Raw genomic sequence first — 27,701 nt, 5'->3', positions numbered from 1 at the left:
CTTCCATGCCTTAAGTGGAGAACAAGAAACCGGAGACTGCATGGAGTCTCCTGAATCACCCTTCTTTGTTCCCTCTAAACTCTTTTATATTCCTGATGGCCTCATCATTAAGAGTCTAATGTTATTTCAACCACGGGGCTTTCCGACCCCCATGGCCACATTCCCAAATCTCTGCCTTCTTTATTAATATCAACCATTTTCTCGACACGAATTACCACTCCATATATAACATCCAGGATCAAGTAAGAAAGCAAACTCATCCATTTTAGCCTTTAATTTTAATGGCTATTTGTAATTAAGACATGTTAACAGGGGAGCTAGATGGAAACCCTGTTCCTACTGCATCCAGGCCTTTGGGAATCCTGGGTCCCAGAGACCAGGAGGAAAGGTGGAACAAAGAGGATGTGCTTTTGGTGGAAGAGGATAGGGTCAGGGAATACTGAATAAAACTGGAAATAATGAAAAACTGAATGTTTTTAACTGAAAGTTACGGAAGTCCACGGGCACCAACTTAGTCATTTGTGGTGACTGGAAGCGCCTGAACACTATCACTCCTATTTCAAGGAGGACCTGGGGAACTCCAGGCCCGGTGTAGGGCCACCGAGTGCTGCAGGGGGCAGCCCCCGGGCCGACCCCACCGAGCCCCGTTGGCCACCGGGGGCCGCTGGCTCCCCGCGCCACCGCCCCGCCTCGGCGGCGCAGCGCAGGCGCCTTCCCCCGGCCCGGCCCCGCTGCGGGACGCGGAAAGGGGCGGGCGGCTTTTGGTGGCCCCGGAGCCCTGCCCCTCGCCCAGCTGTAGAGCCGAGCCCCGGGAGGGTGGTGTTTGGCCCCAAACGGGGTCAAACGGGGCTGGGGGCACCTCGTCCCCCGTGCTGGGGGCGGGCGGAGGTGAGCGGGGGCCCGGCGGTTGAGCGGGCGTTGCTGGGGGGTTTTGGGGTGGTTTGGGAGAAATCCTGGGTTTTCCGAGGTGGGATGGGGTGAGGGGAGCCGGGCTGGGGTGCACGGCGTGGGTAGGGTGTGGGGAGGTGTTCTGGCTTAGGGATGCGGTGGTGTGGGGTGGGATAGGGGAATGGGATGGGATATGGGAGTGGGACAGGATGGGATAATATATGGGAATAGGATGGGATGGGAATGGGATGGGATATGGGGATGGGATGGGATATGGGAATAGGACGGGATGGGATATGGGAATGGGACAGGGTGGGATATGGTAACGGGACAGGATGGGATGGGATGGCTGCACAGAGGTTTTGCCAGGCTGTGCTCCCAAAGCAGCTTGCCAGGTGCTGGCATTGCAGCTGGCGTGCACATTTGCCCCAGCTCTGAAATTTACGGGAGAAATTTATGTGTCTCAGCACTCTGAGAGCTCAGCTGTGGGCTGTCAAAGAGCAGTCAGGCACTGGGACGGGTTGCCCAGGGGGGTGGTGGGGTCACCGTCCCCGGGGGTGTTCAGGGAAAGGCTGGATGTGGTGCTTGGGGACATAGTTTTGTGGGTGACACTGGTGGTAGGGGGGTGGCTGGGCCAGATGATCTTTTAGGGCTTTTCCAACCTTAATGCTTCTATGATAGGTTCCAGTACACTGTACAAACACAGCTAGAGAAAACATTTTTTGGCTCATGGTGCAGCATCTAAGCACTGTCACAAAGCAGAGGAGAATAACTTGGTCCTTTTATTACAAAAAAGATCCCAGCTGTGCTCTAGTTCTAGCTGAACGGGCCTCTTTTTCCTCTGGGGTTTTGTGAGGAGAGCCTCTTTCTGTGTGCCCCAGTAATGCCAGTCTAGGAAACAGGCAATTTTCTTAGAGTAGGGATGTGGGATTCTGGGTTCCCTGCCCAGCTGTATCCTGGGTGCAGGATCACAACAAGGGATCACAGCAAGCCTGGTGAGGAGCTGAGGTGCCTGCCCGCTCCTTCCCTTGCAGGTAGCTCCGGGGTGACGCTCTGCTCCTCCTTCCCCTGTGTCTCCGCAGCCTTGTCCCCCGCCATGGTGAACGAGATGCGCGGTGGCGGCCTGGTGGTGCCGCTGGGCCCCGAGCTGCAGGCCTGGCCGCGGGAGCTGCTGCGGCAGCGGCGAGGCCAGGACGGGCAGCCGCAGTACCTGGTGCGCTGGAGCCTGGTGCGCTCGGAGTCCTCGGCGGGGCCCGACGCCGGGAGCGTGTCGCTGTGGATGTCCGCGGAGGAGGCGTGCGCCAGCTGCCCGGCGCTGCTGGGCGAGGGGAAGCCGGCGGGGCCGCGGGCCGAGGAGGAGGAGGAGGAGGAGGAGAGGGCGGCCGGCCCGGACGAAGCTTCGCTGCGGGAGATGGAGGCCGACGTCGGGAGCCTGGTGCGGCGAGCCGGCCGGCAGCTGGGCGGCGCCGGGGCTGCCTCCGTGCTGGACACCGTCCATGTGCTGAGCGCCTACGCCGGCATCGGCTCGCTGGCGGGCGCCTTCAGGGAGACGGGAGCCCTCGAGCTGCTGGCGAGGATGCTGTGCCACAAGGACAAGCGGATCTGCCGCAGCGCCGGCAAGATGCTGAGGGCCCTGGCTTCGCACGACGCAGGTCGGGGGGCTGGGAGGGAAGCAGGGTGCCATGGGGCTCGCTGGATGGACGGGGAGGTCAGCCTGCAGCTTCCCAAGCTGCTGCTTGGTTGCGTTTAGGATGCTCTGAGAGCTGGGAGCTCTGTTTTTCCTGACAGGTTCCCCGGCTGCGATGCGGATTAACTGTTAGGAGGACTTGTGCCAAGGGGCTTGGCAGAGCATCCTTCTTGTTTTTTGCCTTTTATCCTTTACCTTCCTTGCTTCTGCTAGCTCAAGGCTACCTGTCTCTTTCTTGCAGCTAAAAGACTACACAAGCTGTAGAAAGACTACACAAGCTACGGGCCTCACTATTTTCTTCAAGGTTTTCTTGCTTTTTTTTCCCAGCGTTGGGACTACGCTAGTGCCTGAGTTCATGCTTGCATGGGGTTGATGGGGAACCGGCTCATGGTAAAAGTTGACTTTTTCTTATTTGGAACCCTGTTCTGGAGTCTGTTGTTTGGAATCGCCGTTTTGGGGGAATCCCACCGCTCTCGGGGTGCAGGAGTGCAAGGTTATTCAGCGGAGCAAATCATTGCCAGTCCAGGTCAAAGGAGAGAGCAGGGTTCTAGGTTATGCTGGGGAACAAAGCTATTGCTCGCCGGCCAAAATCTGGTGCAGGGAGGGCGGTGTGAGGAGTGCCTGAAGGGTTTCTGTTGTTGCAGGAAGCCGGTCTTACATTCTGCTGTCCCTGAGCCAGCAGGACGGCGTCGAGCAGCACATGGACTTCGACAGCCGCTACACCTTGCTGGAGCTGTTCGCTGAGATGATGTCCTCGGAAGAGCACTGCATGTCCTTTGAGGGCATCCACCTTCCCCAGGTAGGGGGTGAGCCCGGTTTGGGGGTGGAGGCGCCGAGCCAGGCAGCCCCTGAGGGCCCTGCCCGTTGCAGATCCCCGGGAAGCAGCTGTTCGCCCTGGTGAAGCGCTACCTGCGCGTCACCTCCCTCCTGGAGGAGCTCGGCAGCGGCGAGGAGCAGGGAGGGGAGCAGCCGGAGAGCAGCCGCGTGAAGCAGGAGTTTGAGTTCAGCATGGCGATGGCCGGCCTCATCGTGGAGCTGCTGCGTGCCATGGGCTGGGAGCACAGCCACGAGCCAGAGCCGCCGGCCCGGCAGGAGACAAAGCCTCCCAGCGCCCGCTCCATCTTCCAGCCCAAAACCCCGGCCTGCTTTGCTGCCCCAGTGCCTGGGCTGTCTCCGAACCGCGGTGCCCAGAAAAAGCAGGGTGCTGCCTTCCTGACCCTGTCAGACTTTGCTGACCGCAGCAGCTACGTGGAGTACGTGCAGGCGAACCTGGTGCCCGGCATGCGGGTGCGCCTGCTGGAGGACTGCGGTGAGGTTCGAGCTGGGGATGAAGGCGAGTTTCTGCACAGCACCGACAGGATGCACACAGCACAGGTAGGTTGCTGGTGGAAGCAGTCAGGCTGGGGTGGCAGAGGGGGCTAACGGGTGACGGGTGGCTTCCTAATGACGTGTTCGTGTTATATCATAATTTGGGGCTTTGGCTACAGCTGTCCTAGCAAAGAAGTCATTTCTCAGAGCTGCATTCCTAAGATAAACTAGTCTTGTGTGGTGTGGTCTGTCCTGTAAGGTTTCTCAGCTGTCCCTCTCCCTGGTTTGAGTTTGGGGGCAGTTTGGGAACAGGCTAGCTGGTGCAAGTAACACAGCAAGAGGTGCTGGTGTGTGAGCAGTCTTACTTGGGATGTGACACTGTTGGTCTCAAGGGGTTGGGCGCACCCTGCTTAGCTCTTTCTTTTGATCTGTGCGCATGTGTCGGGGTCAGTTTCCCCTTAGAAATGCCCTTTGGATGAGGAGACCTTAGGTAAGAACTTGTGGCAACAAGAGCCCTTAGCGCTATGTGTTTGCAGTCTGCCAGAGGTCAGGGAAAAGGCCTCAATGTATGATGAGGAGGAGAGGGCTTGGCCCTCTCAAATGCTTGGGGTGGCATTTGAATGCTGCTCCAGCCTTTTTGTGGGCGCAGGAAGGTGTTTGCTCCAGCTTAGGCCTTTTTCTTGTGACTTCTCAGTCCCGAAGGCTGGGCATGTTCAGCGAGGGCTGGGATTTTGTTGTGACTATGGGGTGAGGAGCTGAGGGGCTCTGTGCGCCACGCCAGTGTGGTTATTTCTGCAGGATGTCAGCTGTTCTTGCACTTTGGCCACGTCTTTGAGCTTGTGAGAGAAATCGCCAATAATTTTCTTCAGACAGGATCTTCTGTGAAGCTGTTTTATTCGTGATTGCAATGGCAGGAGTCCTGCCAGTTAGGAGTGCATTATAGTAAATGAACCATCACCTTTTATTCCCTATTAACCGACCCCTGATCACCTCCCCTGTTTCCTCATTGCCTGAGTACTATGGGTTCACAAGCTACTCGATGTTCCTCTATATCACATATGTACATTTTTTCTTTTTTTTCAACCCCTTAATTTCTCCCTTTTCCTTTTTTTTCCCCTTTCTTCTGTTTTGAGAACCTGTGATCTTTGTTTTACTGGTCCCACACTGCTCATCCTGTTTTTCTCCAGCTTCCACCTTATTTTGGAACAGTGAGGCCTTCTACTGTCCACTTATCTACTTAGCATTTCTCCTTGTTATGACTACACAGCTACCTTTGAGTACAGAAAATTAGTTCTCCACTGCAAAAACACAGCTCAGTTTCTCACAAGCTTCCCAAACGCTGCAGCTAGAGATGCAATTGATTGCCACGCTGGGCACAAAGTTGTGTGTTGCTGATGCTCATAAATCAATTTAAAAGCCTCATTCTGGTATCTGTAGAAACAAACAACTTCCTAATGCTCTTTCCAAGTCTCTCTTGCAGTAACTAAAGTTTATTACTGACCTTTCCAGAGAGAAGGTAGAGAATTTGAGGTTACCTTCTGCATATGTGAAGGCCATCTCCTTTTATTAAATACAAGATTCTCTGGCCTTCTTGGACGCAAGTCCATGGCCTGTTTTATTTTGTGTAAAGCGATTGTTGTCATTTACAGCTAAATAAAAATTAGCCAACAAACCTCCCTGTGCACTGGCTTATTTCCTTGTATCACCTCTCTTTGCTTTCTTGTGCAGAGGGAAATAGTACAATATTTTTTTACCCCTCAGCCAGCTGCAGACTGCTTGCTCCTACCGATATTCATCTGTTTAATCACTGAGAGCTGATTAGAATTAACTTTTCCAGTCACCTTTCGGTAACTGTAACTTACTCTCATTGGTCTCACTGGGTGTGTTGCAGGTTATGACAAGCACGTGCTTGTATGGGGGGAGTGTAACTGTTAGGACAGCGTGTGCTGGGCAAATATGGCTTGACAGTATTCTTTGCACTGCCTTCCAGTCCCATTCTTTCCCCTCCATAATCCATTCTCGTAAGAAATGAAGCTTGAAGCAGGTTTATCTGTTACTTCAAATTTGTTGTTTATCTTGAACACCTTTTGTTGTTCTTCCCACTAAAATACACTTTAAAGTTTTATGTACTGCTGAAGTCAAAATAGTGGAGCTGTCCCAGTGATTTTTTTTTTCTCACCATTTTTCCTTCAAATCATAGGCACTGGCTTCAGTGTTCATTGATGACTTGAAAACATCACTGAACAACTTAAATCCTTCCTGCTTCCCAGCTGCATCTTCTGGCAGATTATTTGGCATGTCTTTCATCTGTCCTCCAAAGTGAATTTTTTCTTCTCTCTCAGTTGTGGCAACTTCCAAATTTGTGCCCCTCTGCTCACTGTCAGTTTGCTTTACTTGCTCTTGTGTTTACATAAAATTCAAACAAAACACTCTCCTGGTTGTTTGCTGTCAGTCTTTTCTGTGCAAAATGCAAACTTGTATGTGTTATCAATTGGGGCCAGTGTGTCAAGCGTTGTGTCTTGTATCTTCTCTCAATTGGTTTAACTCAATTTCTTTCCATCTGGTGCTTTCTTGAAGTTTCTCAGCATCTTAACTCTGACTTTCCAGCACAGTGGGGTCCTGGTAGCAAAGGTGTAAGTCTGAAAGAGCTCAGTGAGTCGGGCAGCCTCTATGTTTTTCTATCATCGATTTAAGTTATTGATATGTTGTACTTGCTGTCTCTGGGTCCTCCTTCTGCTCACTAAGATGAACGTAAAACAGGAAGCCAGGAGGGATTTTGAGAGGCAGTTGAACAAAGCACAGGAAACAACTGTCCTCTTTGAGACCTGCTCATCATGACCCCAAAACCTTTCTGAGAAGGCTGGTGAGTGACGAGGGTGATAAAAGGATAACTGATAGAAGATAAAGTCAGAGCAGGAAAAACAGTTTTCTTTGCGTTCATGTGCACCAAGTGGTTTGTGCCACAAGACCCTTTAAGTGTGGCTCACCTGCCTCTAGGTAATGGTGGTGAACTTATTCCTTTACCAGGAAAAAGGTTGGGTTCAGCTGCTGGGTACTTTTGGATGGGAACGCTTAACCAGATGCCCTTCTGTCCTAGCGTACTGCTGCTGTGCTAGATGAGGTTTGTATACAAGTGGTTGTAGTCAGAGCTGATAGCTTTTTATTTTTTTTTTAAATAAAGAACCAGGTGTAATCAGGGGAACAAGTTAAGAAAGATGATAGGCTTAAAAATTCGTGTGGTAAAGCCTAATATGAATTAGGTGGTGTTCTGTTTCAACGGTGCTTGCTATTTCCATGCATTTGGGAAACGGGAGAACAAACGTAGCACGGGGATTGAATGAGTGGGCGAGTCTCATCACCAAGATCTCTTTCACCCACAGGTTTTGTGGCAGTCAACAGGTCGGACCTACTGGATGCACTGGCACATGTTGGAGATTATTGGCTTCGGAGACCAGTGGGATGACCCTGCTGGGCAGGAGAAAGAATACAGCCTGATAGAGAGCTTCAATCTAGACAAAGGTGAGGTGCTGCGTGTGTGACTGCATCATCTCTTTGCTTCTGCCGTGGCGTATTTTTCAGTGGTGAACTTTATAAGGCTAGGCGTATTTTTCTTTAGCAGGCTGGATTTAGCAGGCATTGTCATCATTTAGTTTGTATGACTGTGCAGAGCTGCTTAAGTAATCACATGCCTCGTGAGTACACAAAGTATTTTTGAATCCTAGACTTCTGTCATGATACAACATAGAGCATAAAGCAGGGTTTAAACTGTGACTGTCAAAAAATGTATGTTATGATTAGCTAAACAAACTGCCAAAATGAGAATGTAGAATCTCCAAGGTGAAGCTGCCTTAGGAACCCACAGATTCACTTATTTAAAAGCATTAACATGCCAACAATTTGCTTAACTTCATGCCACTCAGCTTTGGAAAAGGTTTGGAAACACTGTTTTCGTAAGATATCTGCAAAATCTCCTAGAAGTGGCATCCTTTGATTTTTGCCCTTGCAGTGGGTGAAGATAAAAGGGAAAAATCTAGACTTCAGGTACCCCTTCTTTGCTCAGCATCTGACGTGACTCTGGCTGGGGAACTTGATGAAGTAACTCATTCATCAAGCCCTTGATCTTGTAGGACATCCTTTGAGCAGGCAAGTGGTTTGGATTTAACCTCCGCAAGAAATGAAATATGCATGAGATCAGAAGCTAATTATCCACTTTCAAAATGTTCTCACAGCCAGTTGAAAAGACGGCTTCTTTATAGGCTTCTGGCTCTCGAAACTAAAGACTTAACTGCATGTCAGTTCAAACTGGCCAAGTTAAAATGAAGTTGGTTAGTTTGCCTTTTTTTCCGCAATTGCTCCGACTTTGATAGAAGTATGAGCTCTATGTCACTTCTGTGTAAAAATCTTCGCAGTCATCATATCCCAACAGAAGTGGAATTGAAAAAGCTTTCAGCTGTGGGTCTTGACACTCGGATAAATTAGCTTCTGTTGGCTGACTGTTGGTAATCAGCCCCGTTTGTAGTTGTTCTTAGCCTTTTGGAGTGAGTTTGAGCCTCTTCTGTTGGGCCCTGCAGCACTGAATGTCTCCTAGCTTGCACTTGCAAGCTGTTGCTTGGCAGATAGCAGCAAGTGTTGATCCAGCTTTTCTAAACCGTGCAGTGAAAGTCTGGCCTAATAACGAATTTGATGTCCCTGACTTTGTTTTGGTTGCATTAGCTGAAAGGAGCTTGATGGATACGTGGTCTCCTTTTGCTTTTCCCTATGAGTACTTGCCCTGTTTGCCACCAAGGGGCATTGGGAAAAGAGAGAAGCTGCAGGCAGAATTCACTTCCAGCCTCTTGAAAGGCTGGGGGCAGCGGGGACCTGCACGGGAGCTGTGTGTGGCAGCGAGGGGCGCGCAGCAGCGGGGCAGCTGGCGGAGCTGACGCCGCCTCCCCTGGCTCTGCCGCCCTGCAGGGGCGCAGCCGTTCTGCCCCAAGCCCCTGGGGGGGCTGTACTCCCCGCCCTACCTGGGGGAGCAGCCGAGCCAGGCCGCAGGGACGCTGAGCCGCGCCGAGTGGTGGGAGCTGCTCTTCTTCGTGAGGCAGCTGGAAGCGCAGGAGCAGGAGGAGATCGCCCGCCTGCTCCAGCGGCAGCGGGCAGCGCAGGTGGGGGCCGAGGGGCGAGGGTGGGCAGCGGGGACCCGGCCGGGGGCTGACGCGGCCCTGTCTGTGCAGCTGCCGGGGCTGGACGAGGAGGCCCTGATCCAGCTGCCGGTGCCCGCGGGGCTGGCCCAGGAGGTGCTGCGGGTCTTGGAGGAGCGGAGCCGGGGCAGCGCCCGCAGCCACCTGCGCGGCTCCCGCGTCTACGGCAAGTACTGGCCGGGCAGGGGGGCCGAGCGGGATGGCGGGGGCAGCCCCGAGGTGCCCTCGGAGGGTGCCGGCTGCGGGAGCGCTGGGCCTGGTGCTGTGAGGGACGAGGCAGCGAGGGACGAGGCAGCGAGGAACGAGGACGGCGTCTGCACGGAGCTCAAGTCGGATTCCCAGCTGTTCGGAGAGCTGCTGGAGAGGGAAGGGCTGCGCTTCCCGGAGGCGGCGGAGAGCGGAGGTGACGCCCCGGGGGACACGGGCACGGGGCGCTGGAACCGACATGGGGCTGCGGGCGCCCCGTGAGCGGCTGCGGGCGCTGCTGCCGCCCTGACGGCCCGGCCTCCCCCGGCAGCGTGGGGCAGCTGCGAGGGGGCTCGCGGCAGGGGCTCGCTGGCCGAGGTGGCGCGGGTGGCGGAGGCGATCCGGAGCGGCGGCTGCGAGGCGGAGCTGCGCGTGGCCGGGCTGCAGCACATGGTGAGGGTCCTGCAGCAGGAGCCGGAGCCGGAGCCGGAGCAGCAGCAGCCGGGCGGCGAGGGCACCAGGTGCGAGGGGAGCCCGGCACGGGCAGGGCAGGGCGGCCGAGGGCAGGGCGCCGAGCCCCTCCTGAGCGGCCTCTGCGCGCAGGGAGAAGCTGGTGAGGGCGGCGGTGGAGCTGCTGAGCGCCCAGGCGGCCGAGAAGCGCCCGGCGGCGCTGGCGCTGCGGCTGGTGGCCCTGCTGCTGGAGAGGCGCGCCTGGCGCGTGCCCTTCGCCACGGAGGGCGGCGTGTGGGCCGTGCTGGGCTGCATGCGGCAGCACGCCGCCTCCGCCCTGGTGCAGCAGGCGGGCCTGGCGGTGAGGAGCGGCCGCGGGGCGCCGCGGGCGGCGGGGCCGGGCCGGCGGAGGCGCCCGCAGCCCCTGAGCCGCCCCGGGCCCCGCAGGCCCTGAAGGCGCTGGTGGGAGCCGGCGAGCCCGGAGGCGCCGCGGGGACGCCCTCGGCCCTGAGCCACGGCGACGCGCAGCTGCTGCGGGAGGTCTTCGCCAGCATCGGCTCCGCCGGCGGCGAGGGCTCGCCGGGCCTGCTGAGCGCCATCCCCGCCGCCGTGCGCGCCATGCGGGGCGTCCCCGGGTAGGGACGGGGACCGGGGCCGGGGAGGGCGGGTGCCAGGGGGCCGGGGCGCCGCCACGTCGTGCCTGTCCCCGCAGGGGCGCCTCGGGCGTGCGGAACGGCTTGCTGGTGCTGAGGATGCTGGTGGACGGGCACCGGGGCCTGGCGGAGCAGCTGGTGAGCGGCGAGCTCCCCGCGGTGCTGCAGAGCTGCTGGCGGGACGGGCAGGGCCCCACCGCGCTGCTGGCCCTCGGCGTCATCAACCGCCTGGCGGAGCACCGGCTGCCCCTGGGCCCCGAGACCCCAGGTAGTGACCCCGCGCCCCCTCCCCGCGCCGCGGCCCCACGGTGCCCGGGCCGGGCCCGCCACGTCCCCGCTCCCTGTCCCGCAGGCGCCGAGGCCCTGCTGGAGGCCAGGGGCGCGCAGACGCCCGCGGGCGGCCCGGGGGACGGCGCGCTGCCCGAGGACGTGGTGGTGGCCCTGGAGCGGCAGCTCTGCGGCGGAGGCCCCGGCCCCGACCCCGACCCCGAGCCCGAGCCCTCCGGCCGGGCGTCCCCGCGGCCGCAGGAGCGCCGCTGCTTCCGAGCGCTGCTGCGCAGCCTGGAGCTGCGGGGGGCCGAGAAGAGCATCGGGCTGCGGGTCCTCAGGTGGGCTGTGAGGGGATCTGCAGGACGTGGCCCCTGCGGGCTCGGCAGGAGGAGCAGGGCAGCGGGGCTGGCTTTGTGTGCCGCGTCCTGAGGGGCCCTGTCCCTCGCTCAGGATCCTGAACAAGTTCCTGGACGGCTTCCAGGAGGACGCGCTGCCCTGGCACGAGTGCGTGGAGCCCTGCTTGTCCTTGCTGAGCGCCCACAGCAGCGACCGCGAGGTGAGGGGGTCCTGGAGAGGGGCGGCTCTGCTGGCTGTGCCGGGGGTGCCTCGGGGCCCCTGCCCGCAGCCGCCCGGCCTCGTGGCACGCCCTGGGAGCAGCCGTCACGGCCGCGTGGCGGTGGCTGCGTGCCCAGCAGCAGCTGGGTCCCTTGGGAGAGGGGCTGGGGCCCTGCGGCACGGCGCTGGGGGGCTCCTGGTGCCGGGCTGGCGGCTCAGGGCTGCCTCCTCCGCAGGCGGTGCAGGAGGTTGTCGGCTTCCTGCACCGCCTGGCCGCCGCCAGCAAGGACTGCGCCGTGGCCATGTGCCGCGCGGGCACCTACGAGGCCCTGGACAAAGCCCTGGAGAAGCACAGCTCGGCCGTGCCCACGGCGCCAGCCCTGCTGCAGCTGCTGAGCGGCTGCGAGAAGTTCGCCGGCCTGCACAGGACGCTGACGGGCAGCATCTTGGCCGGCTGCATCCAGGTGGGCCCGGGCAGCCGGGGAGCCCCCCGGGAGCCCTGCCCCCAGTAACCGCCCGTCCCCGTCCCGTCCCCGTCCCCGTCCCCGTCCCCGTCCCGCAGCTGGCGCTGGGGCAGATCGAGGAGCACCGCCGCAGCCAGCGGCCCATCAGCATCCCCTTCTTCGGCGTCTTCCTGCGCAAGCTGTGCCGAGGTGAGCGTGGGGAGGGAGCGGGGCCCCGGCGCCCGCTGTGCCTGGCTGGCAGCTGGAGGCTCCGCGCGCCCTCCCCGCAGGCTCCAGCGTGGAGGCGAGGGAGGACAAGTGCTGGGAGAAGCTGCAGGTCTCCTCCAACCCGCACCGCGCCGGCAAGCTGACGGACGGGAACCCCAAGACCTACTGGGAGTCCAACGGCAGCACCGGCTCCCACTTCATCACCCTGCACATGCAGTGCGGGGTGGTGGTCAGGTAGGGCCGGGGGTCCCGGGGGCAGGGAGCCCCGAGGGTCTGCCCGAGCCCTGCCTCACGGACCCCACGCAGGGAGCTGAGCATGCTGGTGGCCAGCGAGGACTCGAGCTACATGCCGGCCCGCGTGGTGGTGCTGGGGGGGGACAGCCCCGCGGCCATCAGGACGGAGCTCAGCGCCGTGAGTCCACCGGGGGCTGGCACCGGGGTCTGGCACCGGGGGCTGGCCGGGGCCGCGGGCGCTCCCCGTGCCGCTGGCTGAGGGCTCGCCGTGTGCCCGCAGGTGACCGTGCCGCCCTCGGCCAGCCGGGTGGTGCTGCTGCGGAACGCGCCGCGCTTCTGGCCCCTCATCCAGATCCGGGTGAAGCGCTGCCAGCAGGTGGGGAGCCGGGGCCAGTGGCACAGGGCTGGCGGCGAGGGGCTGGGGGCCGAGCTCTCTCTCTCCCTCTCTCCCTCCCGCAGGGTGGCATCGACACGCGCGTGCGCGGCATCGAGGTGCTGGGGCCCAAGCCCAGCTTCTGGCCCGTCTTCAAGGAGCAGCTGTGCCGGCGGACCTCCCTCTGCTGCGCCGCTCGGGCGCACGCCTGGGGCCAGGAGATCCGCCGGGACCGGGGGCGGCTGCTGCAGCTCTTCGGCAGGTGAGGGGCCGGGGAAGCAGGGGTGCCCTGGGGCAGCCGGGGGCGTCCTGCCGGGGTGCCGAACCCTCTCCTGCCCCCCTCTCCCCTGTCCTGCCCCCCTCTCCCCTCTCCCCTGTCCCGTTGCAGGCTGAACCGGGCGCTGCGGCACGAGCAGGACTTCGCCGAGCGCTTCCTTCCCGACGACGAGGCGGCCCGGGCCTTGGGCAGGACGTGCTGGGAGGCCCTGGTGAGCCCCCTGGTGCAGAGCATCACCAGCCCAGGTACCGCTCGCGCCCCTCCCCGCGCTGCCCCGTCCCCGGGCGCCCGCCCTGAGCCCCGCGGCCCCGCAGACCCCAGCGGCGTCAGCCCCCTGGCCTGGCTGCTGAGCGAGTACCTGGGGAGCGGGGAGCCGGCCCAGCGCCCCCCGGCCCGCGGCGACGCCTTTGGCTCCTGCGTGCGGCTCCTGACCCAGCTCCTGGTGCACGTGGACCCCGGCGGCGCCGAGCCGGAGGAGGCGAGGGCGGCGGGTGAGCGAGGGGCTGCCCTCGGGAGGGGGCTCCGCAGAGGGCCCTGGGGCACAGGAGGGCTCGCGGCCGAGCCTCCCCGTGGCCGTGCTGCCGGCACCGTGTGCGGGGAGCTGAGCCCCGGCTGTGCCCCGGCAGGCGGGCAGGAGGGCAGCAACAAGGAGGCGCTGCCCAGGGCGGTGGCGCAGACGCCGAGCGGGCTGCGGGGCATGGCACAGTGCTGGCGCGGCGTGGTGCAGCAGCAGGTAGGGATGGGGCTGGGGCTGGGGCTGGGGCTGGGGCTGGGGCTGGGGCGGGGGGCAGCGGGCCGGGGCTGGGTGCTGAGCCCGGCGGGGCCGTGCCCCCAGGCGCAGCGGTTCCTGCAGGCGGCGGGGCAGGCGCCAGACGTGGCGGAGCGGTACTGCGGGCTGTACCGGCGCCTGCGCGGCGCCACGGAGGAGCTCTTCGGGCAGCAGGCTGCCTTCCTGGGCGCCCTGGGCCAGGGCTTCGCGGGGGCGCTGCTGCAGCTCCCCTTCCTCACCGCCCTGCATGTGAGTCTGGGCAGCATGGCTCCAGCTCCGGGGCCTTGGGTGAGCTCCAGGGTGGCCACGTCCTGGCCACCCCGGGGCCGTGGGGCGCCCCCTGCACACCCGTCCCCGTCCCCCCGCAGGCGAGCGAGCGGTTCGCCCGCTACCTGGACGGGAAGATCCAGGAGCTCGGCGGGGCCGCGGGCAGCACGGGGCTGCTGCAGCAGCTGCTGGAGCCCTTCGTCGTCTTCAGCGGCCTGGAGTTCGCCCACACCTTCGAGCACTTCTACCGGTGAGGTGGCCGTGGCCACGCGCTGGGGACGAGGCCGGGCTGGGTGGTGGTGGCGGTGGCGGTGGCCCTGACGCGCCGGTGGCTGTGGCAGGCTGTACCTGGGGGACCGGCTCCTGGCGCAGGGCCCCTCGTGGCTGGAAGGGGCCGTCCTGGAGCAGCTGGGGCTGTGCTTCCCCCGCCGCTTCCCCCAGCAGATGCTGAGCGACCTGGCCGAGTCGGAGGAGCTGCAGCGGCAGTTCCGCCTCTTCCAGCTGCAGGAGCGGGACAAGCGGCTGCTGGAGCCGGGCGCGGAGAGCCCCGAGCACGAGGTGAGCGGGGCCGGCTGGGGGCCAACGTGCTCCCCGCGGGGCCCTGAGCTGCCCCCGTGTCCCCGTGTGCAGGCGCCGGGGGAGGCTGCGGAGGTGACGGTGCTGGCCCTGTCCCCGCGCTGCTGGCCCGTGTCCCCGCTGTGCCGCATGGCCGAGCCCGGGAGGTTCTTCCCGGCCGCGCTGAGCTCCCCGCTGGGCGCCTTCGCCGCCTTCTGCGGGCAGAGTGAGTGCCACGGGGTGCCCGGCACCGGGGCTGCTGGGGCTGGGGGCTGCCTGGCAGTGCTGTCAGCCCTGGCGCTGGTGCTGGTGTCCCCTGGCAGGCCAGAGCTGGGCGGGCGCGAGGCCCCGGGGGCTGCAGTGGACGTGGCTGGGCCGTGCCGAGCTGCGCTTCGGAGACTGCGTCCTGCACGTGTCCACGCTGCAGATGTTCGTCCTGCTGCGCTTCAACGGCGCCGAGGTAGGAGCCGGGGCCAAGCGGGGCCGTGACCCCTGCCGGGGGTCTCCGGGCGCTGAGGTCCTCGCCCGGCCGCTGCCCTCCCGCAGGAGGTGGCCGTGGAGTCCCTGCTGCAGGCCACGGGGCTCCCTGCGGAGCTGCTGCAGCAGGCGCTGGCACCGCTGACCGAGGGCGAGGGCGTCCTGCTGCGGAGCTGCGCGCCGGGGGGTGAGCGCGGGGCCGGGCACCCTCGGGGGTGCTGGGGGGTGTTGGGGGGCTGGAGGGGCTCGGGGGATGCAGAGGGGCTCGGGGGGAGTCTGGCTGCTGGGGCTGTGTCCCGGGGTGAGGTTGGGGCTGGGCTTTGGGGTGGGTGCGTGTGTGGGGCTGGGGGCTCGTGGGCACGCTCGTGGGTCTGTGTGGGGTCTGCGTGGGGCCGGGTTCGGGGTGACGGCAGCGGTCCCTGGGGCTCCTGCAGGGAGCAGCTCGGGGCCCGGCTGACCGTGGGCCGGGTGCTAGCTCCAGGTGCCCTGCGGCTGAACCGGGCGGCCCTGGCCCAAGCCTCCGGCCGCCAGCTGAGGCTGCTGCCCCGGCAGAGGTACCTGCGGGCAGAGAGGGCTGAGAGCGGCGCCCTGGAGAGGAAGAGGAACGTCCTCTGCTGCCTCCTCAGCCGCATCCTCAAGGCGGAGAGGCGGCTGCACATCGACAACCTGGTGTTCAGGGTAGGGAGGCTGCGGGCGGGGGGCGGCGAGGGGCTGCCCGGGGGCCGTGCCGGGCGCTGCCCTGCAGCTGGCGGCTCCCTCGCTGCTGTAGGTGCTCGCTGCCTGCCAGAAGGGCGAGCTGGGGCCGGGGCTGCAGTTCCCGAGCTTCTGCTGCCACAGCGTGGACGTGCTGTCCTGCGTGCTGCACCTGCTGAACCAGGGCTACCTGCGGCGCCAGGAGGAGAGGCCCCACGTCCTGGAGTACGTCCCCGATGAGCCCACAACACCCCCCGGGGGCCAGGCCCAGATGGTTTTCCAGAGGCAGCTACCAGCCACATCTCCGGATGAGGACAGCCAGGACTGCCCGTATCGGTACGGTTGCGTGTCACCAGGGGTCGGAGGGTTGTGCATCCCCACCCTGTGCAAATGTGACACGTTTCTCCATGTCAGGTCAAATTCTGGCACAGACAGAGCGGAGGAGTTTCTCCTGGCAATGCTGCAGGTGCCAATGGGGCACACGCTTAGTCTGGAGGAGGCAAAGCTGCTCATGAATCAGACCGTACAGCAGGTCCACGATACTCTGAGCATCCCAGAGGATGTTGCTCGGCACCTCCTCATGCACTGCAGGTGGAATGTGGATTTTCTCATCCACTGTTACTTGGAGGACCGTCGGTCACTGCTCATCGCCTCAGGGCTTGAAGTGGAAGATGCCCAGCGCCCTCCAAGCCCGGGAACCCACTGCCCAGTCTGTGTGAACCAGTTGTGTCCCACTGAGAAGCCACCGTCCCTCTGCTGCATGCATTACTGCTGCAAGGTGAAGGTCCTGGGGTCTTTGGCTCCTGTAACTTGGCAGGGGATTGCTGCTGCCTAGTTGAAGCAGCTGTGCTTTCTCTGAAGCTGTTATCAGGTGATTTTCACAGAGCTCATACATTCTGTTATCTTAATATCTTTGCTTGCTGTGATAGTTCAGCGCCTGATTAGTCTGTTTCCAGTCTTGTGCTTTTGCATACTTAGAGATGGTTCTGTGCCCCCTCTGCTGGGTGGGGTGGGCTCCTGAGGCTGGGATTTCTTCGTGTGACCCAACTGGTATAGCTCATTTAACTCTCATCTCTTCTCTTCTGCGTGCACAGCCCTGCTGGAACGAGTATCTCACGACTCGCATTGAACAGAACATGGTCCTCAGCTGCACCTGTCCCATTTCTGAGTGCCGTGCACAGCCCACCACAGCGTTCATCTATTCCATTGTTTCCTCCAAGGAGATTATAGCCAAGGTGAAGTAAAAAAGGTGGCTACCAGCTGTCTAAGCCATGTCCCCTTTTGGTCAGCACTAGCAGCTAATCTTGCTGCTGCTTTTCCCCTTCCCATAGTTATGACTGGTTTACACAGTCATCAGTCGGCAGAGGCAGCAGGAGCTGCTTGTTCTGAGGCAGGTGTTATTTTTTTTGCCCGTTCTTCCAATTTTTAGTTATCACTTAGAGCTGAATCCCCTTCCCACCTAGTGGTGGGGCTGTGGCTGTTGCGTGACTGGTATGAGCATCCTGTGTGAACAGTTACATAGGAGAAAAGAACAGCAGGCATAAAGACTGCTCTCTTTTTATTGTCCTTCAAGTCTGCAAGCTGGCAACAAAAACAGGCAAGGCTACAGAAAAACATTTCCTTCAACGTGTCCTTTATATCTTCTTTTCTGTAAGAAGTGCTCGGGGAATTAGCTCATGTATATGGGCACTTAATTCTTACTGGCTTTGCAAATCCTGTGGTCCCACTTGTCTCAGAGCAGGCTTTAATACCTTGTTGCTATGACTATGTTATAAAAAAAAAAAAAATTTGCAGTTCAACGTAAATTGCAGCCAATTTTAACAAGTTGATCTGATGCTCTCACTGAAATGTTATCTGTCTCCTTTTCTGCCCAAGAAGTGGGATGACTGGAGCTTGAGTGCCTCAACACAGAGTCACATGTACAAAGTCATAGAATAATATAGGTTGCAATAATCTGGTCCAACCCTGTGCTCAAAATAGCCAGCTTCTTGTGTGAAGATCTGACACTGAAGTTAAAACATATTGCTCCAGGCTCAATCTTCTCTGCATCTTCTATTTAGGTGGCTCTAGGCAGTGGTAAGTGGGCCCTCTGCTGCCTTCTCTCCAGGCTGAAGAAACCCAGCTCTCTCAGCCTCCCCTCGTATGCTCTGTGCTCTAGCCTCTGACTGTCCTGATGGCCTACCTCAAGTCCATCATGTGGACTACATTTTCTCTAGTCTGCTAATGTCTGTCTTGTACTAGGAAGCCCAAACGCTCCTGCATCTAGTTGTGTCACCAATGCCATTAGCTGTCAGAAGTCCCTTCCCTTGCTTGCTGCCTGCACTCTTGTAATACAAGAATCTTCAAGTTTCAGCTTTTCATGTTCTACAAAACGTAAACCCAGACAGTTATGTTTCTGAAAGAGGTTTTCTCTCAAACTTGTTTCCCTCAAGTTCCTTGAGAATCTGCTTTTCAGATGCCATCTCCTGTTCTGGTCCCAGGGATTCCTTGCTGGGAATCATGCCTTAGGCTCACACCTGGATGAGCTTCACCATGTGCAAAGGTTCCTCTGTGATCTCTTGGTTGGTGTCACAGTGGTACTTGGTAACTTCTTGATTGTACCTGCTCAGTTTTCTTCCAGACCTTTGTTGGACACTTGTTCCCCCTCCTTTTAGGCTGCCTGAGAGCAACTCTTAAGGTTCTAACAGGAACCTTAGACCTGCTGCAGCAGTTGCACCTCTCTCTCTTTCATCTCACCAAGAAAATAGGGCAGAACAAAGCTGCAGGTCAGGTGTGAAATTCTACATCTGTAAAAGCTGTGATTTGTTCCTGTCTGCCAAAGCAAAAGACTCATTTGTCTCTCTGGATGCTGTTTTCTGGGCAGAAACGATCCTATCTCCTGTCAACAGGATGACAACAGACACTGATATTGATTCTTTCAGAAGAGTAATGTGGCCTTGTTGAGACTGCCTCCACCGCACATCGTACTGACACAGGCTGACATCCTTGCTGCCAGTCAGAGGACACTGTAATTTAGGTTGACTGAGAGAGGGAACAGACAAGAGAGAATAAATGGAAGAAACATGAATAAGAGCAAGTGCTCTTCAGTGCTCAGGGCTTGCACGTTTTCTCTGTGGTGTTTGTTACGACCTATATTGTCCTTTCTGTGCATGATGGCTTTAGGGCAGTTCTCCCACCTATGCAGAAATCTCCATAGGAGGGCTGTGAAAACTACAAAGTTGCCTTTGAGTTTCTTCCAGCTTTGCACAGGTTTGCACAGTCCTTTCACAAGAGTAACTGAGTGCAGAACAGTTACCTTGTGCAGTATAGCTGCATTCCTGGGTCCCCATCTGAGCGATCTCCTATTGCTGACCAGTTTGCCTTGTCCTCTGTAGCAACGTCTGTCTAAAGGCCTTCAACAAAGCAAGTCTCCTTCCTCTTTGCACATTCTGTAACTAAGCAAAACTCTACTGAGGAATTTAGAAAAAAAAAAAAAAGAAAAAACTCCTGATAGCCTTCTGTGGTGACACGACAGGCTTGGTGGATGAGGGGAGAGCAACAGGTGAGGCTTTCTACATTGTCATCCACAACATCCTCGTAGAAGAACTAATGAAGCATAAGCTGGATAAGTGGATGGTGAGATTGATTGATAACTGGCTAAACTGCTGAGCTCAAGGGGTTATTATCAGAGACAGAAAGCTCAGCTGGAAACCAATCACTAGTGGTGTAAGCCAGAGGCTGATACTGAGGCCAATATTGTTTAATGTCTTCACTGATGACCTGGATGATGAGACCACGTGCACAAAAGGCCACAGAAATTAGTTTTTATCTCCAGCAGTACTCTCCAGTCTCAGGTGTTCTGCGATTCTATGAAACAGCCTTCAGATATAAGATAAGGGGTGGGGAAAAGACACAAAGGGAATGGAAGAACAAACTAACTCAGTGCTGTTTGATCATGAGCAGTTGCATTGGATGTAGAGCCCAGAGGTACCGGACTCCAGTTGTAAGGCCTAACCAAACAGATTCTCTGCCTTAAATCTCCTCTCTTGTCTTCTCATTCCAGTATGAAAAAGCCCTCCTCAGAGGCTACGTTGAATGTTGCTCCAACCTGACGTGGTGCACCAACCCTCAGGGCTGCGATCAGATCCTCCTTAAAGATGGGCTCGGTTACGAGGCAGCCTGTTCCAAGTGCTCCTGGATATCCTGCTTCAACTGCAACTTCCCAGAGGTGAGGGCTGAGCTGATTCACAGGCAGTACTGCCTTGGTGTTGGCACACACCGTTCCGCTTCTGTGTGGTTGACTGCCCCTCTCTTTCAGGCCCATTATCCTGCTAGCTGCAGCCACATGTCTCAGTGGGTGGATGACGATGGGTACTACGAGGGAATGACAAGCGAAGCACAAAGCAAGCACCTGGCTAAACTCATTTCGAAGCATTGCCCAAACTGCCAGGCTCAGATAGAGAAAAACGAGGGCTGTCTGCAGTGAGTATCTGTTCTTGTGGGGTACGTGGGACAGGAAGGGGCAGAGACACAGTTAGCTCCACTGAGCTTTCTTTTGGCTGAAGAGCAAGCATCATAGCAGGTCTGTTTTATAGTTTTAGAGGAACGAATATTGTGTTTAATTTCTAGGAGAAGCAAAGTACTTCCTAACATTCAGAGTTAAATCCCTTGGTAGCTGTATAATGGAAACAAAACTAATTTTGCAGTACCTTTTTAGCCACCACTTGTCTGCTCTCAGAATCCCCTATAGACATACAGAGATACAGCCAGGGGAATGGATATCTCAGCACCATTTATTATTATTATTATTATTGATGCTCACCTACTTCTGCAACTCTAAGCAGTTTATTTCAACTGCCTGTTTTGAGTTGGCTTGGATCTGTGGCAACTTTTTACATCCTCCAGCTTCAAAGCCAGGGCTCTGAGGTTGCCATTTGCTCTTTTCTTGCACTGGCACAGCCCTTGGTGCCCAGCTGTGATTTGTTCCCGTGTGTTGCTTGTGGCCCTACGGCCGTACAGCACCTTTCTGCACTGTGGAGTGCTGCATTACTGAAGGAAGAGGTGAGGTTTCACATGAATCTAGCCCTGAATTGTGGAGTGCTTAGTTCACTCTTCCAGTTCTTGGTAGGGTGGTACCGTAAGATCGTGCTGCTGGTTTTCCTGGTTCATTTTTGGAAACATGATGACTCTTAAGCATTGCTGTCTTCCAGCAGGGCTTTAAAAATTACATGCAGGGAAGTTCAGAGGACTAAGAGAATGGGCAGGACTAGGATACACGCTCCAGCCCTGTGGTGTAGGGAAGCACTGGGAGGAACAGTTTGCAGGCAGCTGTTAGGACTGAATGATTTTCATCGCTCTTCTCCTACCATGCAGTATGACATGTGCCAAGTGTAATCATGGCTTCTGCTGGCGTTGCCTCAAGCCCTGGAGGCCAACTCATAAGGATTATTACAACTGCTCTGCTATGGTGAGTGGTTTGCTGTATCCTAGTGGTTCATGCTTGTGTTCAGATGCACCTGGCAGCTCAGAGGGATAAGATCACTGCTTGTGCCCTTTGCTGTGGCCTTTACTTCGTGCACTTGCCAGTGATCTTGATAGTACTGTCAAAGTCTCTGTGTGTGGTAGCCATTTCCAGGTGATTCTGGCACCCGAGACAAGTTGTTACAGGTTGCTTCTGTCTTTCCTTTCAGGTGAGTAAAGCAGCCTGGCAGGAGAAGCGTTTTCAGGATTACAATGAGAGGTGCACCTTTCATCATCGTGCGAGGGTAAGGCCTCCTTTTTTTTTCTTCCAGATACTGACACTGTTGCCTTAGCCCTGATGAGCAGGACAGTTCGTTATGTCTCAATGCATCTCATCTGAAGCTGGGAAACAGGTTTCACATCCAGGCAGGGCTGCCTGGTCGTGTCACCATTAATGTGGCATAAGGGGCAGTTCTCAGCCTGCTTTCCTCTGCCAAGTCTGTTGTGGAGACTGAACACCTAACTTGTGGTGTTCCCTTGCTCAGACTGATGCAGCAGTTGGAAGCAATGGCAAAGAGAACTTCAGGCTGAGATCTGCCTAGAGCTAAGTTACAGTGAAAAATGGAAGCTATGTCACAGTAGTTATCTGTGTGGAAGGCGATGGGTTTTTGATTTTGTGGAACTTGAAACTGACTTTTTTTTTCCCCCTCTTCTGGTTGTTGCAGGAATTTGCCACGAGTCTGAGAAACAGGGTTTCTTCCATCAGTGAGATGCCAAAAATTAGGACTTTGACCTTTGTTCTTCATGCCTGCAAAGTGCTGGAACAGGCACGGAAGGTAAAACTGGATAACAAGTTTATTAATTTACGCTTAATTCAGTTGGTGAGTTATACCTTTCTTAAAGTGATAAGATGCCACTAGGAAGAGCTTGCTGTACTCCAACAAGGGGGAGACAGGAAAACCTTGAGAGGAGCAGTAGCACCAGAACAGGGGAGGAGTTCGTGTTTGCCTTTCTGCATTCTCACTCTCAGCTATGCTCCCTCTGCAGTGAGCCTCACAGCTGGGTCATAAGGATTGGAGCATTGGTCAAATTTACACCATGGAATCAGCACAAGTGTTTTCTTACAGTTGTTTTGGTCTGTTACAGTTTGAAGTGCCCCAGTGGTGGCACTTACCTTTGGAAAGCTCTCCTGAAGCTGTACTACAGTTAGGAAGTTGCTCTTGATGCTCATGATTTTCATTTCTTCATCTCATGAGCCATAGGTGCTTTGAGAGCACTGAGTTACTTACTGCATGCCCTGCTGGCCACGTTATGAAGGATTTACAGTACAGCTGCTGGATGTGTGCAGTAAACCTGCTGTAGGATAGGCCTGCAATGTTTTCTTTCCACCAAAACATAAGGAGGGGGTGGGAGTTGCCTTTACAATACATACCTTGTTTGTGCAGGCAGTCCTGATTTTAAGAGGCACATGGAACAAGGGTTTCTGACCCTGTTTTGCCTTCTTAGTGTGGCAATCCCTGTGTTTACCAGGGTAGACATCACTGTTGCTTGCTGCTGCTGCCTTTTCTGGCCTTATTTATGTAAATGGAAACAGTGGTCTTGTTCCTGCTGGGTACCTAGATGGCTTTCGGAGTCATTTGTCTGTAACAGGAGTTTGTCTGTTGTGGAAGTTACTTTGTCTAGGGCTCTTGGTGCTACAAAGCACCACGTCTGCTTTCCCTTAGGTTCATTTCTCTCGGTTCTCTTCCCGGCAATGTGTGGGTTCCATGTGCTGGTTGTTTTGACACCCTGCCTGCTGCTCAGTTACATTTGTTATACATCTGCAATCTGTGTTCTTGTGATGGTTTGCGAACTGGGAACAATCAGTTATGTCAGACTTCAGTACAAAAACATTGCGCATTCTTTTCCAATTCTACGAGTGGTGTTCTGGCACTGCTTTCCCTTGACATAACGGTTCACTGGGCTGTCACCTCAGACTAGAAATGTGCCAGACTTCTCTTAGCCACTGATACACCAAAGTCTGGAAGGGTTTGGTGCTGCTCTTTTCTTCTTTACTTGCCCACTCTGAAGCTGAAGGGGGATGCTTAACAGCATGTTCTGTACTGTTCCAGGTGCTGGCCTACTCCTGTGTGTACAGCTATTACAACCAGGACACTGAGAGTGTAGATATTGTTGAACAGCAGACTGAGAGCCTAGAGCTGCACACAAATGCTCTGCAGATCCTTCTGGGTAAGTCCAGCAGTCTCTTCAAAGTAAATACTAGCAGCCGCTGACGTTTGGTTCGAAGGATGGCAGCTCTGTAGTAGGGCAATAGTGTACACCCCAGCACCCACCAGGTATCTCTCACATCCCCCAGCCTATTTTGATCTTCTCAATGTCATTTCTGGGAAGTCCACTGGAGCAATTCAGCTGCAATATTAATTGCTCAGCATGATGTCAGATGGTACGGAATACCCCTTTGGCCACTTTGGGTCAGCTGGCCTGGGTCTGTCCCCTCCCAGCTCCTGCTGGCAGGACAGTGTGAGAAGCTGAAAAGTCCTTGGCTTAGTGTAAGCAGGGCTCTGCAACAATTAAAACATCAGTGTGGTATCAACATTATTCTTATCCTGAATCCAAAACATGGCACCATACCAGCTACTAGGAGGAAGATTGACTCTCTCCTAGCTGAAACCAGGACAGGGACCTGAGTAGCTGTGACTGGCCTGGTAATCAGAGCTCAGGGACTTGGTTTCTGCTTAAGAGCATGGGAAGCAGTGCGATATTGTTGGTCTTGAATTGCAGAGGAATCCCTGCTGCAGTACCAGGACCTGAGTTCCTCTCTTCAGCTCCTGAAAGCAGAGCATTTCAATACTGGTTTGGAGTTGGTGCACCGGATCAAGGAGCGTCTCTTTGCAATTCTCTGGCACTCCACACAGGTGAAGTCCACGTGCTTGTTGGCGGCTTGTCTTGCTCTGGTCTAGTTTCATTTTGGCAAACCTAGAAAGGGGCTTCATCAGCTGAGGGTACAGACTGAGGTGCTGTTTGTGTGGATGTAGGGAGGGGATTTGCAGCACAAAGTACACTTCAGATCACTTATTGTCTCTTTCCTTTGCCTGTTCTTCCACACTGGCAGGATTTCCGTGTTGGGCTTGAGACTTCGACAGATCCTAGTGAGAATAAGGAGAAACTCTCCAACGTGCCTTCTTCAGCCCCTGCCTGCACAGGGTGAGTGTTCTTAGTTGGGTAGTAAGGAAAGACGGTGAGTGCAGAAGAAAAGCAGGTGACCAGAGTTTTCTCCTGTGCTCACTGAAATACAAAAGAATTAATAAGATACTAATTTATTGCATCCTGTGTTGTGGTGTGAGATAACAAGGTAAGTAACATAGCTGTGTAGGGAGCCCAGTGAAACCTGCACTTAATATGAGGCTATGGGCAAGAAAGCTCCATCGTTGGCAGACCCAGTTATGGATATTCTCTACCTGGACTGTCTTGGGTTCCTGCAGAGAGACCTGCTCTTTCTTCAGAGGTGTACTGAAGATCTAGGAGGTGCCTGAATGAGAGCAGCAAGAAGAACATACATGGAGAGAGATAGAAGGGCCTGATGCCTATTTTAGGAAGGCAATGGAGAAGAAGTGACAGAGCTGTGAAATAGTGTATTGAGAGGTGAAATGGGTGGTTTGTTGTGACCATGTGCTGAAGTACTGAGCTGGCAGGTGTGAAGTGTGATTGAAAGGTGGTGAATTTAAAACAAAGTCCATTCCAGTGTGACATGCTGCTTAAACCAAGGAACGCAACTGGCAGCTGCTGTCCCAGTGTGACCAACACAGGAGCTGAACAGGGTGCTGAAGGTTGCAGGAAGGAATGAGAACTGGGCCTAGAGAGATTCAGTTTCAGGGCAGAGTTTCCAGTCTCTTCCAAGGAGGCTGAGACACCAGAGCTGCTGACAGCTTGTTGGTCAGTCTGCAGGTGGCTTGCTGGCAAGTCCCTGTGCTGCGTGCCTGGATGAGCCCATTGAATCACCTCCTAGGTGTACCTGCGTGGCTGCTGTGCCTCTAAAGCATGGCTTTGGCAGGGATTGCTGAGGTGATGGTAATGGGGAGGGTGAGAGTGGTGTGGGGCTGGGTCATGGTTCCGGCTTGCAGCCTGGGAATGGGAAGGGCTCTGCTCTGATGCTCTCCTCTTCAATAGGCCAAGACCTACCATCTTCTGTGAGTCCCCCAACACAGACGAAGATGGAAAAGAGAATGAAGATGAGGAATATGACCCGCAGTGGCAGGAAGACTATGATGATGATGATGATGACGACCTTGATGAAGACAACTTTCAGTTTGATGATGAGTCAGATAACCTTGACTGTGACTCCTACTTTGATGACGATGATGCCTATGACTAGAGGTGGGCTGTCACCCAGCCTGCCAGCCTGGATCTCTGCCTCCAGGCTGTCTTGACCAGTTTGTCTTAGTGTCTTTCCTCAAAGATAGTATGGAGCTTTCAGGCAGAATGAAGAGACATTTCCTTTGGGGGCTGCTTTCTTAGTGCTTAATATGCAGAACCATTGCTCTGGGCAGATGGGCTGTGTTACTGTGGTCACCTCTCTCAGAAAAACATCTCCTTCCATTTCTCGTCTCCACTTCTGCCCTAGATACAATCATCTAATTGAGTTGGGAGCTGAACTGTGATTTTTCTAAGTGAGGACTGCTTGTTACCTGTTAAAAGACTGTTCAGTCCTTTGGACTGCCCTTCCCAAGTGCTGTGTCATGTGTCCTAGCGTGACGCTGTCTAATCCAGCCAGCGTCTAGAAATACCACAAAAGCAATGTGTTAACACTCAAGCCAAAGCTTCCCATCTGCAGCTGATGGGGTCCCCTCCAGAGTGACAGACATAGCTCAGTGCGTTATTTTTTCTGTTAGTTGTTGGAGTTCTCTGCCATAAAGCAGGAAGGGCTGCTGTGAGCGGCAGAAGTTTGCAGGGTTGTGTTTAAGTGTATAAATGTATGCGTGCATGCACACACACGTATATATATACACACACAGAGTTTGTTTGGGTTACACTTTATCTTTGCAAAAAAAAAAAAAAAATAAAACCCTGAAGAACAAGGGTTGGAAAAAAAAATCTGTTTATAAAAGAAAGTTTTTTTTCCTAGCACAAGTCTCTTTGTGGTCTATTGCGGACACGATATGGGTGCAAAGGGCAAGCAAGTCGTTTTTGGTGTGAGGAGGGTGTGACCTAGACGAGCTTATCCCAGTAGTTATTTATGAAATTGGTGAGGGTTTGGGGTCTCACCCAGGAACAGAATGACTGTTCCTCTCTGGGTGGTTCAGGGAACAGCAAGAGTTATGAGAAATGATGAGAAAGAGGGCAGGGTGCCAGACCACACAGAGTGATAGGGCTCTTGTTTCTGGGAGAGATGCACGGCAGGATGCTGTGCATGTGCTTGCATGTCAGTGGAGGTAACATCTGGTACCCAGCAGAAGGCAGATCTATCTTGCAGCTTTGTGGGACTGGAGATGCAGGGTTTTTCTCAGGGCTTAGGGATCGCCTGGGAGGAGGAGGAAGGGTGTAAGGGTGCTAGGAGTTGCTTGGAGATGGGGGTAGTTGGACAGTTGTAGATCTATTTTGGTGCCTCTGGAGGTCCTTTGGGGCAGGGGATGTGTGCCAGGGGGCAGATAATAGAAAGAGGACTGATTTCCTCTCCCTCTGCTCCAAGTCCTGCATTGGGTTCAGCCTCACGGGGCTGGAAATCTCAGCCCTGCTCCCCCTATGCAGCAAATGGGGTCCCTGCCCCAGAAGAGGAGTGAAGCCTGTCTGCACCCTCTCCTCAGGGCCACTGGGAAGGAGAAGTGGTGGGGCTGTCCAGGCAATCTCATCCTTGTCTCAGTCTTTACCAGCCAGGACAAGAGGTGATGGGCACAAACTGGAACATGGGAGGTTCCTGTGACCATCAGGGAATGCTCCTTCTCTCTGTGTGTGATGGGGCACTGGCACAGGCTGCCTACAGAGGCTGTGGGGTCTCCTCCTTGGGGATTTTCAAAAGCTGTCTGGATGGAGTCCTGGGTGGCCCTGCGGGGGGGATGAACGGGATGAGATGCCCCCCAGAGCTCACTTCCAGCCTCAGCCATTCTGTGATTCAGTGCAGGGTTGTATTTAGGGTGAGGGTTAGTTTTGGGTTTACCGTTAGGGTTTGTGGTTTGTTCTAGACAGAATTAATGTGTGGTGTAGGATTAGATAAAAGGATAGGCTTAGGGTTTGAGTTGGGGTTAGGGCTACAATTAGGATGTGGTTTATGCTTAGCCTTATGGTCATCATTAACCTGGGAGGATTACAGGGGCATTGCTCAAACATGAAATACGGAAAGCTAAAGGTCAAATAGAATTGAATTTCTCCAGGGACGTCAAGGAAAACAAGATCTTAAGCAAATTGCTGACACAAGGAAGAACCCTAATTTTAAACCAAAACCCTAAACCCTGACCCAACCCTGGGAAGCATCCTCCAAGCACACAGATGAAGGCATACCCATCCCTGGAGGTGTTCAAGGCCAGGCTGGATGGGGCTTTGAGCAACCAGGTCTGGTCGGAGGTGTCTGGGCCCATGGCAGGGGGTTGGAACCAGATGCTCTGTAAGTTTTTTTCCAACCCAAACCATTCCACCCTTCTCCAATTCCCTTTAATCACACAGCACGCCCGCAGCCCCGCTGTAGCTGGGGTTGTACAGACAGGCAGACATAAGCCTCTCCTCCTCTTGCTCATCTTCCACCTTTCTCTGCCTTTTCGTGCTCCGCTCCGGCCTCCTC

At 56.1% G+C, this 27,701-nt stretch overlaps 1 protein-coding gene across 2 annotated transcripts; it reads left to right on the top strand.

Annotated features, from left to right (window-relative positions):
- Positions 1-756: 756 nt before the first annotated feature.
- CUL9 (cullin 9) lies at positions 757-26,053 on the top strand. Of its 2 annotated transcripts, XM_084284267.1 has the most exons (41): positions 757-888; positions 1,971-2,540; positions 3,220-3,374; positions 3,446-3,949; positions 7,264-7,402; positions 8,837-9,027; positions 9,097-9,466; positions 9,581-9,770; positions 9,853-10,060; positions 10,147-10,334; positions 10,412-10,620; positions 10,705-10,960; positions 11,073-11,178; positions 11,414-11,641; positions 11,740-11,830; positions 11,911-12,082; positions 12,155-12,260; positions 12,363-12,458; positions 12,542-12,717; positions 12,844-12,977; positions 13,047-13,223; positions 13,359-13,465; positions 13,568-13,750; positions 13,870-14,018; positions 14,110-14,326; positions 14,399-14,549; positions 14,647-14,783; positions 14,870-14,987; positions 15,282-15,478; positions 15,570-15,829; positions 15,908-16,271; positions 16,588-16,728; positions 19,536-19,700; positions 19,791-19,954; positions 20,846-20,939; positions 21,163-21,237; positions 21,658-21,768; positions 23,044-23,161; positions 23,714-23,847; positions 24,045-24,136; positions 25,100-26,053. In XM_084284267.1, exons 2-41 carry the CDS (start codon positions 1,985-1,987, stop codon positions 25,302-25,304), a joined length of 7,434 nt encoding a protein of 2,477 aa, XP_084140393.1. In that variant the 5' UTR covers positions 757-888; positions 1,971-1,984; the 3' UTR covers positions 25,305-26,053. The 2 variants fall into 2 exon arrangements, with proteins under 2 accessions (XP_084140393.1, XP_084140392.1); XM_084284266.1 differs by having other exon boundaries at positions 12,844-13,223.
- The last annotated feature ends 1,648 nt before the right edge of the window (positions 26,054-27,701 follow it).

This window comes from Netta rufina (assembly GCF_964035555.1).
Source record: "Netta rufina genome assembly, chromosome: 3".
Taxonomy (NCBI): domain Eukaryota; kingdom Metazoa; phylum Chordata; class Aves; order Anseriformes; family Anatidae; genus Netta; species Netta rufina.
The sequence above is the reverse complement of the archived record's forward strand: the minus strand, read 5'-3'. Positions and strand labels throughout refer to the sequence as shown.

Coding starts and splice junctions, on each gene's coding strand:
- CUL9 (XM_084284266.1), top strand. CDS start 1,985: ATGGTGAACGAGATGCGCGGTGGCGGCCTGGTGGTGCCGCTGGGCCCC. Junction 7,403..8,836: donor GAGCTTCAATCTAGACAAAG/GTGAGGTGCTGC, acceptor GCCGCCCTGCAG/GGGCGCAGCCGTTCTGCCCC. Junction 23,162..23,713: donor TGCTCTGCAGATCCTTCTGG/GTAAGTCCAGCA, acceptor CTTGAATTGCAG/AGGAATCCCTGCTGCAGTAC.